The sequence below is a fragment of the Condylura cristata genome, unplaced genomic scaffold (genome assembly GCF_000260355.1).
Source record: "Condylura cristata isolate star-nosed mole 26May11 unplaced genomic scaffold, ConCri1.0 scaffold00016, whole genome shotgun sequence".
NCBI lineage: Eukaryota > Metazoa > Chordata > Mammalia > Eulipotyphla > Talpidae > Condylura > Condylura cristata.
In genome coordinates, this window is record NW_004567117.1 from 13,606,413 (window position 1) to 13,623,164 (window position 16,752).

At 36.9% G+C, this 16,752-nt stretch overlaps 1 protein-coding gene across 2 annotated transcripts in view; it reads right to left on the minus strand.

Moving 5' to 3' along the window:
• OSBPL1A (oxysterol binding protein-like 1A) overlaps positions 1–16,752 on the minus strand; it is a 182,137-nt gene that overhangs the window by 135,123 nt on the left and 30,262 nt on the right. For both annotated transcript variants that reach the window (XM_004683793.2, XM_012725894.1), the window contains exons 5-7: positions 9,504–9,615; positions 4,869–4,954; positions 3,639–3,783 (exon numbers count right to left, since the gene is read on the minus strand). In XM_004683793.2, the coding sequence (XP_004683850.1) occupies positions 3,639–3,783; positions 4,869–4,954; positions 9,504–9,615 (343 nt within the window). The remainder of the gene's footprint in view (positions 1–3,638; positions 3,784–4,868; positions 4,955–9,503; positions 9,616–16,752) is intronic.

Here is a 16,752-nt window from a genome sequence, read left to right on the forward strand (position 1 = left end):
CTCCAGGGCAGGCGGGGATCGAACTCATGCGGAAGTGGCTTTAGCTTCTCAGTGCTGTGCTTTAACCCGCTGCGCCACCAGGGAGGGCCTTTCTTGTAATTTTTATGGCTTTAATCCTTTTATCTCTGTCATCCATCTAATTTACATTTGTAGTATAGGGTTAAAAGCTCATTAATGGTTCACTGTTTTGAGAAGAGGAAAGAAATAGACAGTTTCACTTATATGTGGAAAACAAAGAAACTAAACAAAGGGTAAAGACAAAGATAAAGCTAGCAAGCTGACCAAAGATCTTCATAAAATATGCATAAATAGGCCCTCCCTGGTGGCCAGGGGGTTAAAGCACAGTACTAAGTAGCTTAAGCTACTTCTGCATGGGTTCGATCCCCGCCTGCCCTGGAGGAGATCCACATGGCGTGGCAGACCTCTCCTGACCCACCTGCTGCTCCCCTCAGCAGCGTACCTCCCCGATCTGCTGTTCTGCTCCCTGCTCTTTCTCTGGTGAATCCTCTCACCCTCTGCATCTCCGGCCTACACCCCAGTTCTATATAAATAAATAAATCTAAAAAAATGCATAGAGAAAAATCTTCAAATCTTTAAAAAAATAAAAAAATGCCCTTCTCCATTGTTGATTGCTTTGATGTCTTTCAAAAATAGAAATTTTATGTGTGTGTATAATGTTGATTTTTGGACTCTCCTGATCCACATAAAATTTCCTTACACACTACCCTGTCCCAAGATAAGACAAATCAATTGTATTTGTCAACTGAGGGAAGGGATATATAGACAGCTGGTAAAACATTTCTGGCTGTGTCTGTGAGAGTTTTTCTCATTGCCTCCTAATCATCTTTTATCAAACATGATCCTTTTTCTTCCTGTTGCCAAATTATTGCCTTTAAAAAAGTTATACTTTGTCAGAATTAAGGGTCAAGATTCTATTGTGTTGAGCCTCCTTGACTTTAAACAGATTTAATTTTCCCTTTGCCAAAAAATGCTCCATGGAGTCATTCCTTCTCAAGTACTAAAAATTGGGAAAAAGTGTGTTGCCTCAGTTTCTTGTCATTCCTACTTGAACTATCTTTTGCCCAGTAAAAACTGTTCTTGGAGAAAGGACCACTCAGCCCTGATCACTGGCTTATGCAGCATTTTTTTCAGTCAGATCCTAACATTTACTCTTTGTGTTATCTCTGCCTTCGGCTTCCTTGGAATTGGTATTTTCCTCACATCTACTGAGTGCTTTCCCTTCTCCATCCTATAATTTCTTTTTAATGTTTCTTCTAAATTCAAACTTATTCCAGGGAATAAGTATCTACATGCCCCAAGAAGCTCTCCATCAGAGATTGAGCTAACTTTTGACGTGAGACTAGAGCTTATTAGGTGAACGAGCAGGAAAAGCACATTCCTGGCACAAAGAAGAACATAAAGAACAAGAACAGCCTGGTGAACCAGAAAGCTTCAAATAGTTTGGAAATAAAGGAGAAGCAGAAAATTCTAGAATGAATTTTCATTGTTTCTGCTTCCCTCTGTCAATAAAGTTCAAATCCTAATTAACTCTCTCTTCAGTCTTGGCCTGCTACAATCTATCTGAAAAACTGTGACCACATTAATCTTAAAGCAAATTAAGGGGTAAATTAGACTGGCATTTCCAGGCTTTCCACAGTCTAACTCCCATTTACATGATTACCCAGCACTGTTCCCCTTTATCTACTTGAATGTAGACTGTTACCTGAACTTGTCTCCTTTTTCACTTTAACACCATTTTTTTATAATCTTTCTTCCCTTTAGTACACCCTTTCCCAAATTTCATATTAAATTCATAGTGGATGATAATGGTACTCTGTTTACATTTTTAAAACAAAAAACACAGGGAAGAGATTTGTGTTAGAAACAAACTGAAGTATACAGCTAACTGCAGGACCTCAAATGCACCTGTCCGCCCTGGCTAATGTTGCACATGGGTGAGCACACTCCCCAGTAAGGCCAACCAACAGGTCAGCAGAGCACGGTGCACTCTGTCCTGCAAATAGCTGTAACCCACTACTTTGTTTCAAGTAGAAGCTACAAGAAGCCCTAGATCCAGTACAAACATGCACCCTACTTCCTGTGTAGGACACATTTCCTGTTTTTCCCTGCACATACAAACCCTATATATACCCATGGGCAGTCCTAATAAACAGACTTTGGACTCCAGGACCCAGGCTCCTGCTTCATTCTTTCGCATCTTGGAGTCTCCTATGTTTGTTTGGGCAAATGTAGCAGTCAGCGCGCCCCTCAGTGGGTTAGCAACAGAAGTACTTAGACATGAAAAGATCTTCAATCCTACTAGGATTTCAGAGGTCACATCAAATGCCTATTCCTTCATAAAGGTATTTCTTATTACCCCACACCTTCAACAAACATGCATTGTGTAGAAGTATCATGTGCTATTCATTACATCACGTATTACTAGGTGCTGGGCAAACTAGAAAGTAAAATATTAGCCATCTGCTTAGGGACTGTCTCATGGGACACAGCTACATAAGCCAGTAATTACCATGGAGTAGCACTAGACTATGACAGAGGTGAACACAGGGTCTCATGAGACTACTCATGAGTTCTAACCCAGGTAGGTGGTAAGTATCTACATACCCCAAACAGTGACATCTAAGATCCTTTGATAATGTTCCCCCTTTGAATACGTAGGACATCTTTTGCAGTTCCTCTTTGGTTCCATAATTCCATCTTTGCTAATGTGCATATAGAGTAGATAATAATTCTGGGTTCCATATTTGCAAATTTGCCTGTTACCAATATTTACTTCTAACCTCCAAATAAACATTTTTAGCAATTCTTTGTTATCTGCAAGTGTGTCCAGACTGGTGCAAAACATTAGTCATCTGATACATGCATTGAATAAGCTTCCAATTGAGCTGAATGAGGTGGTGCTCGACTGGCTGGTTTCAGCTCTCATTCTATAAACAAGTGTCCTCATCATGGTTTATCAAATGCTACATTTTCTCTTATGTTTTGCTTTTTTTGATGTCCCTATAGAAACTGGCCCCCGAGCTGCAGTGCAGTCTAGTGCTCCTAAGGCTGTCATGTGCTATGTGGAGAATGTGTTAACAAAGTTAAGTTCTGTTAGGCTTGAGTTACGTGCTGTTGGCAGAGAGTTCAATGTTAATGAATCAGTAATATACATTAAATAGTGTTTTAAAATAAAAAGCACAAACAAAAAATTACGTATCGATTAGGTGATATAAATGTTGTAAATAAAGATTCACAGGAACCTAACTCCCTCTTCCTGCTGGAGCAATGATTCAGTATTCAGAGCTCAGAATGTAGACTTTATAGAACATAACTACCACAGATGAAAATTAATTGTGTGTGTGTGTTTATGTGTCTTTCCTTGAGGGTGAGAACGTAGTCATCATGAGGCCCTCCTGATGGAGCAGGCATTATTAAACATTTGACTGTTAACTGGAAGCATAAGATAAGCTTTTTTATGTGTGAGAAAGTACGTATATGCCTTGACTTCAAAATTAAATGGGAACCATGCAGTTTAACAAAGACTGGATATTAAAACAAAACACTTAAATTTACTTAGCATTGACTTGTCTTTATGACTTCCAAATGAGTAGTAACAGCTTTTATAATATGCTTACCATTTTTATTCTTCATATTAGGGTCTGCTCCACTTCTTAGAAGCTTTACGGCACACTGCTTATGAGCCCGGTAAGCTGCACAATGCAAGGGGGTATTTCCTAACTGATCCGAACAGTTGACATCAGGAGGATTGGGCCTGTTGAGCTAAGGAGTGAAGAAATCCAACACTAAGTCATTTATTAGAGACAGACTTTCCCCCACAAAACACATGAGGGAGGCATGTGGACTCGCATTGCACAGAGCCCAAGAACAGCTGAGTTCCTTGGCATCTGGACTCTTAAGTGACTTCTTGCTCATTGGAGCAGCCAGCTGGTGGCCAAGGGGCTACAATGTCTAAAAACAGACACCACACACTACACCAGAGCCACCCAGCCCACCCTGCACATTAAATTTCACTAAGATTTGCTAACTCTTACCGGTTTCACAATTTTCACTTACAGCAAAATTACAAGTTGATCTACTGTAGACATTCAGAAGACTTAAAACCATAAATGTTAACTGTGTAAATGTTAAAGTTCTATTGAGTTGGTTATTCCCAACTGACTGCTTTAAAAGACTTCTGTGTAGTCTCATTTTATGAAGTTTTAAAAATGTTTTTTGGGCACTAATCTTTGAAACCAAAGAAACCTTTGTAAGTGAACTAAAATAACTTTAAAGCCAATGGTAATACTTCAATCTTGAATTTAGAATAAATGTAGAGCTTCCTGTTTAATGAAACTATGTGGGAAATGGAAACTGAAAAGTAGGTCTCCAAACAGGAGAAAAATGGGTAAAGCCTCAGTCTATTCTGACACATCATCAAAATTCCAAAATATTGTCTCTTCTGTGTATGGTTCTTTCTAGAAGAATAGTGTACCTTTCAGAAAGTACTGCTTAAAATTGGAAAAACTTATTCCTTTATAGAATTCTATTTATCCTACTTCAATTTTAAATGGACTTAATCCAAAAAAGAGACTGTCTTTACATTAAGGGCCTGCCTTAAGAAAAAGATCTGTACTCAATAAATTTGCAGTAGAGGGCTGAGGTTGTAAATCAGAAATCCAAAGAAAAATCTTTAAAATATATCCTGCTGAAGCTACTGCCATGTAATGTATTATAGATATTTAAGGACTTTCATTTTACTATATGAACTCAAGTATTCTGGTTCACAATTTGACTATGAACTTAAACATTAAGTAGAAATTAATGTGTAATATAATGAATGTTTGGTTTTGTTTTGTTCTTTTTACCAGAGCTGTGAGTTCTGTGGCTTTGCCTTCTCTTGCTGCAGCCAAGAGCAATTCTTCAAGCTTTCTTTGCTGAGTCCTTTCTACAGCTGCAAAAGGAAAGTAGGTATCACTTTATTACTCTACTTCTATTCAGGATTCTATTAGCAAATTCTCATTGCAAAGATACATAAAGAATAAAGTGATCAAGTTAAGTCACAATGTTTTGAATCATAATTCAAATGCAATTAGACTTTACTATTCTCATTGCCTTACATTTCAGGTTTATAGACTTTAACTTCCTTTCGGATGTGTATAAATTAATGTTTTCAAGTTAGAGAACTTTAAGTATCCTACTCACAACAATACTCATCACAAATAGTTGTGCATTATTTCTGCATTTGGTAATACTATTATACATCTGCTTTAGAAAGGTAGGTAAGTGGGGAATGAGTTCTGACCTCAGAAATGTAAGATGTGGAATAATAATTAGCATTGGTAAGAAGCTATATGAACCATATACGTGTATTTAGTTTCACATATACTTACATAATTCCCGTAACATACTTTGTTTTCTTACCAAAAATACTGTAGCACTTACGTCCCAAATGCTACTCAAAGCACTTCTAAAATATTAACTCACTACAGCCTTCAAAGGTATTATTTAATTCTATGAAGTAGATTATTATTCTGAATTTATAGGTGAAGAAACTAAGGTTAAAGAACCTAACCAACAGAGCCTGGAGGTGTAAAAGCTGGTTGGTTACAGAGTTCATTATTAATATTCTACACTGCTTCTCAAATCATACTAGCAGGAAAGAGCAACTAGCTATCTGATTTGTTTAAGTAATTGAAGTAGGTAATTAGATCTCATTTCTGCTAGATCTGAATTCTATTTTGATTTACAGAAAAGCAAATTTCATGGACAGGCTAAGAAATCCCACTTCAGGGATCCTCCATGGTGGTACAACAGGTTAAAGCACAGCACTGTGAAGCTATCCACAGCCACTGCAGCACGAGTTCGATCTCCAGCTGGGGAGGTGACCCCATGTGGTGTGGCAGACCTCTCCTGGTTGGCCAGCTGCTCCCCTCAGCAGTGTATTTCAGTAGATCTGTTCTGCTCCAACTCTGTCCCTGGTGAATACTCCCACTCCCTGCACCTCTGACCTGTACCTCAGTTCTTGTATTCATAAATAAATAAATCTTTAAAAAAAAGAAAAAAGAAATCCCACTTCAAGTACATGTATAATCCCCCGTGTAAAGACTGCAAAGGAGAAACTATTAAAAGTTTCCTGAGAAAAAATGAACATTTATTAATAGCCAGTCATTACTATGTACCTGGTGTTACTGAGACTACAATGCAGGCCACTGCATTTCAACTATAGGGAACATATATCTTGAAAATGAAAAATGCTAGAATTGGCTAGTTGCCACAACTACTATCTTCTATTGTCATTTTAATTTCTATACCCAAACTCCCTCTCTCTACCTTGCAGGAATGCTACCAAGCTTCTGTGTAAGGTTCTTCAAGTCTTTTGCTGGGACCTTTGTTCTTAGCCCTGTTTTCTCCCTGGCTCTATCACTACTTGGTTGAGATCCTGAGAGCAGTAACATGTCTCTTCCTCGTGTCTACACTTTTATTACTGGCTGTGTTAGCCTCAGCTGTCATTTACCCCCTGGATCATTCTCACAGTCAGGTACAAGTGCTTACTTCCTGGGTGTTCTAGGCATTTATGACAGGGTCTGGCAAAGTGCTTATGTGGCCAATAAATATTTATTGAATAGTCAAACAGCACTTAATTATATTGGCTCTAGACTTTAGGAAGGGAGATAAAGGACACTAGTGTTTCTTTCTAGAATGTATAGGCTTATAAAAGAAAATAGGAATTTTGAGTTGAAAACTTTGTACTTGTTCCTTGACATTTCCCATCCTGTGTCCACTCAGAACACTGCAAGAGAACTGCTGACTCAATTTGTTGATTCACCAAATAATCCATGGTGGGTAGGGTTTACAGCGTGCTAGAAAGTTCTATTTTGTGATGTCTGTGCTGATTATAAAGCTGTGTTGTGCTTATAAAAACAGCATACTATACATTTTTCTCCATTATTTCAGACCTCAGTAATTTACAGAGCAATAATCCATGAAAATTTTTCCTATAAATTTTAAATTAATATTATAAGCTCTTTAATCAGAATCCCATACCCTAAGAATCTCAGAGATCAAGAAGTCTAACTCCATCCCAATAAAATTTTATACCTGCACAAAGTAAACAGTAAAACACTTAAAATGCAAGGGAGACCTGGACAATTGGATTCACTAAAAGAAAATCACCATTTGCCATTGCTAGAAGTAATCAGAGATTCGGTCAAGAATTTTCAATGAATGCTAAAATCATCAATTAGAAGTTTAATCAGCATATATACACACACGTATGTTTAAACACATTATACATACATATTTCTGTGTGTGTATGGCTTCAACTTCTCTCCCCACAGATTTTTAATTACAAAAGGGAACGGTATCCTGACAGTGGAAAACCAAGTACTAAGAGTTAACTTCACCAGCAGAGGTATAAAATGACATTGTGTGGCTCCATGTGATACGCTGGCAAAGAATACAACTTCAGCTCCATAATACTCCCATCAGGAATGCATCTGTGTACCTAACTATATGAAGAGAAAAATGCAGATTCTGGGCTGGACCCTAGATTGAGGGGGAACATGTTACAGAGACATCCGGAAATTGGCAGTTTGAATATGAATTGCACATGAGGCAAATACCATACTCATGTTAAATCTCCTGATACTGATCGCAATATTATGTATCAGAAAATACCCTTGTTCTTAGGAAAATCATACTGAACTATTTAGTGCTAAAATATTGATGTCTATAAATTGCTCCAAATATTTCAGCAAAAGATTAAGAGAAATAACATTCAACAATATATAAAAAGATAAACCAGATGGAGTAAATGTTAACGAGTATATGTAAAAGACATATATGTACATATTTTATTATTCATGAAATTTTCCCAACTCAAGGGAAACTCAACATTTTCAAGTAACTCAAGTCTTACTATAATACATTGGACTCAAAGATGGCACTCTATCTACTGGCTCTGGTATGCACCAATCAGATTATTTGTCTTCCAATATAACAGCTCTTCAAATATATCAGATGCTTTAATATAATTCATTGTGTCTACAAAAGTCTTTCTGGAGTGAAAGATCTCTTACACCCTGTGCATTACCCTATGATGTGATTTCTGGTCTACCTGTGACCTGGTGGGTTTGCAGCCTGACCCATTTAATAAACTATCCACAAATGATATAACTTACTAAGGTGATCTCACCAAACAGAATCACTCAACTAATTTTCTATTATTATTTCCCAGGCTATGGACATGTTAGCTGACAGGTCATAGTACCCAAAAAGTCAACTAAGCCCTTTGTGTTTAGTTTGGAATTGGGAGAGTATTAGCCATCTTCTCATAGTTGGTCCCATTAAAAGTCAACTTCTCAGGCTAACCTAACATTCCAGACTGTCGGGAAAATCTCAGTTTTGTGTTCTCATCTTGTTACAGTTAAATGACAGGGCAGGATCAAAGACAGTATATCACCCTCCCAAGTACGTCACTATTTATCAAAGAGCAGGGATCTTATCTACCATGTTCAATCTTCCAAAAATTACATAATACAGACTCTCATAAAAATTTTTTGTATTATTTGCTTGCTAATTGAAAATGAAAGGGTTCATTTTAAATGCAAAATTGAATTCAGACATTGGTTTAAAGCTGTTCGATGAGCAGCATTATTTTGCTATTACCAGAGAACAAATGAGATTTTAGTTGTCAAGGCCAATTGGAAAGTAATAAGAAGATTTTGGTTTTTAATCAGTTAAAAACAGTAACCATAAAATTAACAAGTAAATATTCTGTCAATACAAATTTATCCTGCTTTTCTCTGTAATGCAAACGTCAGAAAAAGGGTATGTGTGAAATTGCAACTTTAATTCAATATTCTTAGTTCATACATCAGAAAAAAAAAAACCTCCACAACAGAAATAATACATAAAAATAATTATAGCATAGCTGAACACTTGGAGGTTGATCTTAACACTGAGGCTTCCAGTGGAGCATCATTTTGGCTTAAATTTTTTAGAGAAATTCTTCAGTTATTGCAGACTCATATGTCTTCCTAAATGTAAATTAATCTTTGTAGTTCATGACAATGTAGCTGATCCATCAAGAAATGACTGGCTATTGGACTACAATGAAGTCCTCAGGACAATGGGGCCAGCCAGAGCCATCTTCCCTAACACCAAACAACTAATGCAGTTATTTGTAGTTTGTGTTCTGCTCTTTCACATTCTGTCATAGTCATGCTTCTGCAAGCCTATCTGTCATATGTTTCAAATTTTCTACTTTCAATTCTGCTGGTAATTTGATCAAATTTTTAAAACTTGCTATAATGTCGAATTAGAGTTTGAAAGTTATGTGAACACTCAGTGAATTTTGTGTCTAGTCAATGATTTTTAAATGATGTTATCTTTATAGTACAGGCTTGGTGTTATCTAAGAAGTGATTTCTACTTATAATTTGGGTGTTGGTTATAACCAAAGTAAATGCACTTTCAGTTAATATTCATAATGTTTCTTACCTTCCAGCATGTTTCTGATTTCTTTGTCATGAGTGACTTCTTTTGCTGTCTGTCCACTCCCATTAACAACAGTAGCATCAGCATAATATTCTAAAAGAAGCATTACCAATTCCTAAAAAGCAGAGAAATCAGTTTTAGCTATTAAAATTTTATTATATTATAGTCCTTTTCCAAATTTCTAATTAGCACAGCAGAAAAGGAACCTTTATATAGTATCAATTATGTCTACAATAAACAATTATTAAGTAACTACAAATATGAATTGAATGCCACAATTTAACAATTGTAATAGTGGATGGCTAAATGGTTGCCAATCTACAATTTACATGAATAACTTTTATAATTGATTTTTAAAGTAAGTTAACTGGTTATAGTGCTAAATTGGCTCTTAAAACTAAGAAAGTCATTTAAAGTAGAGCAGATAGTACATTCATTCAACATTATTGCTTTAAAAACCTGTGAGGAGGACTTCCCACACAGACCTAGATTTTTAATAAATTCTTATGTTCTTAAAAAATAGAACTTTATTTCTTAAAAGGATATAGATTGATAGGATATACCACCAGCAAAGGAGTGGTTTATAATGAAGCAAATGATCTTCTAAAGTCAGTACTCAGTAATGGCGATCATCTAAATCGATTCATATTTACTCGAAGTAACTAACTGCTCTTTTAGGAATGTCGACTAATTATTAATGTACACAGGCCTAGTATTTCTGGTTCACTGCAGCTATACAATAAGGCAGTAGAAACAAAAGCAGAAAATCTGCAGGAGAACATTGGAGATATAATGGCTAATTCGATTGGTGTGTGCAGCAGCCAGAGAGAAGGGAAGCACCTGCTGTTCAGCGCTAAAGCAGGAGGAGGCACAGAGACACTCTCACATCTGGTCGAACAGCGCACTGACACATACAAGGTGGCACCTGCTGGCACAAAGTATGTTTTCCTGGGAGTTTCATTTTTCCTTTGGACTGTAAGACTTCCTACGTTCTTTTTATGCAAAAACAAACAAAAAAATGTTGTAAAAATGCTTAAGTAAGTATACAAAACAGACAGAAAGAACAAAATACTCATGGGCTAAATGCCATATGACTGCAAATGCATTTTGGTGTATTTCTTGCTTATCATTTTTCCTAAGCATGAGTTTGAGATTTGAAAGCAAAATTATATGATACAGTTGCTTATTTTATGCTTCTTTCACATATTTTTCAGTATTTTCTACAGTGTCTATATGCACACTTTAAGGCAGTCACTGTATACATGTACTATCCCATTTTAAAAACAGTCAAGCTTCTACTTCAACAAAATAAATCAGTATCTTAGAATCTCCTGTTATTTTTAAAAGTATTATTTTAGGAGAAGAACTTTCATACTTCATATAAAAGTTCAAATTAGTAAAAAAGTTAGAAAAACCTGAAAAGTAATAGAAAATATTTTAGCAATCATCTCTAGTAAGGATTTGCATCCAGAATATATAATTAAATCTGACCACTGAGCAACAGAGACAAATAACTCAGTTTAAAACAGCTACAGATTGAAAAAAAAAGGGGGTGGGAAGGAAATTAAGAAAAATAATCCCACTTATAATAGCATCAAAAAGTATTAAAAGTTCAGCAAAGAAGAGTGGGCCCAGTGGACTATGGAGCAAGACTGTGGGTGTAATGTGATACATGCATCTAAAAAGGTACGAACCTATTAATTTTGAATCATATACAACACTTAAACCAATATTACCTCAATGTATTTTTTTAAAGGAGTGTGCCTTCTTGGTGGTGCAGGTTTTAAAGTCTCAGAGCTATCAAGCTATCACTAGCCACTGAAGCATGAGTTCAATCCCTGGCCAGGGAGCTGACCCACACCCATGGTGCAGCAGACCTCTCCTGTCTCACCCACTGCCCCCTCAGCAGTGTATTTCATGGATCTGCCTGTTCTGCTCCCGACTCTGTCTCATGAATCCTTAGTGTCTGCACCTGACCTACAACAGTTCTTGTATGCATAAATAAATAAATCTTTAAAAAAATAAAAAAGGAATGTAAACTTAGGAATAAACCATGGAGACAAAAGACTTGTTCACTGAAACTGTAAAATATTGCAGAAAGAATTAAACAAACGAGAAGACATCTGGTGTTCATAGTAAAAGATCTAATATTGTCAGGCTATGTATACTACCCAAGGTAATCTACAGTTTTAGTGAAATCCTTATCAAACTGAAATGACATTTTTCCAGAAAATAAATCTACCCTTAATTTTTATAGAGTATCAAGGAACCCCAAAGAGCCAAAACAGTGTAGAAAAGAACAAAAAATCTCAAGGCTTGAGACCTCATAGTCCCAGATATCAAAATGTACCTCAAAGCTACAATAATCAAAATAATGGCACAAATACAGATCTGCAGAGAAATAGAATAGAAAGTTCAACATTCAAACTGGAATGGGCAGTACAAATAGTGATGCGAAAACTGAAGATCCATACTTAAAAGATGAAGTTGAACCATATATAAAAATTACCTCAGGGCCCTCCCTGGTAATACATAAGCCCAGTATTACTGGGTCAATGGTAACTGGTGGTGCAACAGGTTAAAGCACAGCACCATGAAGCTATCGCAGCCACTGCAGCACGAGTTTGTTCCCTGGCTGGGGGGCGGGGGGGAGGTGACCCACACGGTATGGCAGACCTCTCCTGACCTGCCCACTGTTCCCCTCAGCAGTGTATTTCAGTCAGTCTGCCTATTCTGCTTCCCACTCTGTCTCTGGTGAATCCTCTCACTGCCTGCACCTCTGGCTTGTACCCAGTTCTGTAGGTATAAATAAACAGATCTTTAAAAATAAATAAATAAAAATAAAAATAACCTCAAAGTGGGTCAAAGACCTAAATGTGAGATCTAAAGCAATAAAAACCTTAGAAGAATGTAGAAGGAAAGCTTCATAATTATTTCTTGGGTATGACACAGAAAGCATGGGCAGAAAAGGAAATAAACTGGACTATACTAAAATTAAAAACTTAGTAGATAAAAGGGCACTATCAAGATTAGAGCAAAAAGGCAATCTGAAAAGTTGGAAGAAATATTTATAAACCATATATCTGATGAAGTACTTCTATCCAAAAGTATAAAAGCACCCAAAACTTGACCAAAACCCCCAGATAATCATATAACAGCAAGTTTTAATCCCTAAAAAAGAAATGTTGCTGGCCAAGATGGTTATTTGACATATTGGTCAAAGGGTTCATTATTATGAAGAGAAATAAAGTATGCACTTTGAGTGTGAAATTTTCCTTCTTTACATTTTTAAAAAATGGGTGCCACAGTAATGTTAGGAACAGCAGCACGTAACAATGGTTAGAGAAAAGTTAACATATGCCACGAATAAAGACTCCCAATTATCATAACTCCAGTGTGCATAGTAAATTGTCAATCATTTCCTTATTGCACCACTATTTTGCCATTTTCATCACATAATTCATCTCAAATGAAACACTTAGGGAAAAAAATCCATATATAGACTATAACAAAGTCTTATTAAGACATAATTCACTTACTGTAAATTTCACCCTTCTAAAGTACATAATTCCATAACTTTCCTTATATCAGAGTTGTGCAACAGTCATCTGATTAAAAGAACAACTTTATCACCTCAAAAAGAAATCTTGTACTAGGTTCTCCCTGGTGCAAGGGTTAAAGACAGCACTATCAAGCAATCCCCAGCCAGCCAAGGAGCGGACCCGTGTGGTGCAGCAGACCTCAGACCTCTCCTGACCGGCCCACTGCTCCCCTTAGCAGTGTATTTCAGTACATCTGTCTGTTCTGCTCCCCACTCTGTCTCTGGTGAATCATCTCACCCCTGCACCTCTGGACTACATCCCAGTTCTTGTATGCATAAATAAATAAATCATAATTTAAAAAAAAAAATCGTGTACTAAAAATCTAAAAATCAGGTCCCAATCTTTTTACTATGTCTCTGACAACCATGAATATACTTTGTCTCTACAAATTTGCTTACTCTATTTCCATAAATAGAATCACTCAATATGTGTTGGGGGTGACCAGGTGGTGATAACACAACAACTATCGGTGGGACTAGATAAGGGTAATAATAAACTGGGCCTTGCATCTAAGGGTGATAATTAACTGGGCCTCACATCCAGGAGATACTGGTGGGACAAACTGGGCCTCCCATGAGTCACAGCGATGAGTCACTCCTTTAGAATCTGAACCTAGAATCTATATAAGAGACCCTTTTCTCCTAAAGTGCTGGCAGTAGCTGCGGACCCCACTCTAGGGTCTCCATCTCAGCTGCTGCTCAGGAGCAATAAACTCTACTTGCTCAGCCTTTCTGCCTCCTGTCTTTCTTCCTTGCGGGCCCGTCACAGAAATTGGGACAAAACAATATGTGTCCTTATGTCTATGGCTTCTTTCACACGTTTTCAATGTTCTGTGTGTTTAGCAAAGTATCATTTATTTTGCATTGATGGATAATACTTCGTTGTATTGTTATACAATTTTGCTTATCCATTCATGAGGAGAAAGTCATTTATGTTTTATCCACCTTTCTGATGATCATGAATAATGCTGCCACAGATATTCTCATGTTTATTCTGGGTTTTCTCCCACGTTTTTAAAGATTATTTTTTTCCTATAGAATCATCTACTTACTCCACAAAAATTATACATGAAAATTTTACTTCTTATGTAATCTCAACACAGGTTTCAGTTTTTATCAAAATTGGGAGGAAAATAATTTCTACAAGTTAGACATTAAAAAGTAGTTCAAGAAATAATGAATTAGAACTTTAATACTAGCTAGACCTAGCATTTTGAACTTAAGAACAGTGAAAATAATTGGGTGTTTTATGCCATTAAGTTTGTGGGAGTTTGTTACAGCAGTAATAGAAAATACACATTTTAAAAATTTAAAGGTAAACACCAAGGACAACAAAAAAAAATTCCACTAAACCCTAAACCTTTTTAAAGCTGGATTTATGGCCAATTAGAATAAAGACTACATTTCCCAGAGCCTTCAGCTGGTGTTGCCACGTGATTATTTTAGCCAGTAAGAGTAAGCAGAAAGTGTCCATAGTAAGTCTATTATGGTTTTCAGTCCATCCATTTCCTCTAGCACGTTTCCTAGAGTTAGAATGCTCTTACACTGGGGGATGCTCTCAAGTAGATGATTAAGTTAAAGCTACACTTAGAATGAGAAAACAAAATCCTGAGTATTTCCCACCTGTCCTGGACTACTAAAATGAACACTCAAATGTGGAAAAGTAAACTTCTATGGTAAGTTACCATTATTTAGGTTATCTGCATTTCTAATTATAACTTCTTTACCACCAAAGATTAAAAACAATTGGACTATACACACAGAACTAGGAATAAGAATGGCCCTGAGCTTCTCAACATTGCCCACAGAGAATAGCAAAAAGCCATTAAAATTCTGATGAAAAGTGATTTTTAATATAGAAATCTTTATGTAGTCAAAATATAAGTCAGACAGGAGAGGCATTTTCAGATACATGCAACCTCTCAAAAACCTCCAAGAGATAGAAAAATCAAAGAGGAGGAAAATATGGGATCCAGGAAACAAAGTAGGGAATTTGCAGAGTAAATGAGAAGTAATTCTGAAGTGGCAACCACATACAAAGCTCTGCAGGGTGCCCGGTCCAGCCCAGAGCAAGGGGACTCGGCCTCTAGGAGGGAGCACTGCCTGCGTGCATGGGCACAGCGTCTGGCACAAACTCCAGGACCTGTTAAGCCGAAAGCTACTCACAGGTTAAGAGAATGGGAAAGGTGAACTGGTTTGGGCAGGGATTAAGGAGAAACAACGAAGAATCAAATGTTTATCTTCCAGAGGTAGGGCAATAGAAAATCCAAAACCAGAAAAAAAAATAATAATGAAGTATCAGTGACTATGCATATTATTTAGAAACACGGATGTTACAAAACATAGACAAGCTGAAATTATTAAAGTAGTTGCTGCTGGGAGAGTGACTCAGTGTGCAAGCAGGAGGCAAAGGTTGTGAGTTGTTCATTACAAGTCTCATATTAGCGTTTGATGCATAAAGTGAAACAGGTGCACAGGCACATACACACAGAGTTTGTTTTATAAGAGACAATGCTTAAAGAAGAAAAGTCTTGATGATTCTTAAGACGTTGCTAAACATTATAGACACAGTCAACCAGACATTGCTAAACATTATATAATAGACACAGTCAACCAAACTAAACACTTAATGTCATGAAGTTGCTACAAGGGAAGCCTGTTTCATAACTTAATTGGCATTTGCAGGTATGTTCATCTTGGTCTTAGAAAGCTGAAAGATACATCAGCCCCACTCTAATAAGAAAAAAAAAAATCCAGGTAAGTTCCACAGCTGTAACTTTTCTTGAACCAATGAAGAATGTAGATGTCAATACACTAATAGCTAGCCTGAAATTTACAAAAAGGACTCCAAGTAGGCACTGAGACCTGGAGATATGCCAGTCAGATGCAACCTGACAAAAAAGCTGATAAAGGAATTCAGCTCAAATGTGTGAGGCATTGCTACAGGCTGATAGCAAGCCATCCAAGACAACAGAACCTCAGAGCCACAGATATGCAGAAACTGATAAAGAACCACCATCTTAGGCAGAAGCACAGGCCTAAAGGGAGGCTGGACTACATGACAGAATTCCCCTGTCCCTAATCCCACCTCCAGGCTTGCATGAACAAACATGGTATTAATGTGGGGAAAACTTGGAGAGCAACTGAGGCATAACTTAGGACCAAGTAAGGTTGTAAAATAGTAATATCAAGGAAAAACCCTCCAGCAAATCAGCCTGTACCAAATGCAGGGACAACACTGAACTTGGACACATCATGCTGAGGGAAACCACAAGCACCACAAACTGAAGTTCAGTCAGTTCCAAGCTATATTTGACTCAGCCTTCCACACCAAAAGGAGGCATGCCCATTTCCTCATCACAGAAAGATTCATCTTCACTGTAACCACAGCATTTAGCATGCAATTTAAAAAAAAAAAATCACCAGTCACACAAAGAGCAGGAACCAACCCAATGTCATGACAAATCTATCAAGGACACAGAAATGACGGTGCTATAGAAATTACTGGACAATTTAAAATAGCTATAACTATTAAGTTAAAAGGTCTAATGAAAAAGATCAACACATATTAGATGAAAAATTTCAGCTATAGAAATTTTAGGAAATGTAAACTTAAAAAAAAATATTAAAGATAGTAAGTAAGAGTGAACC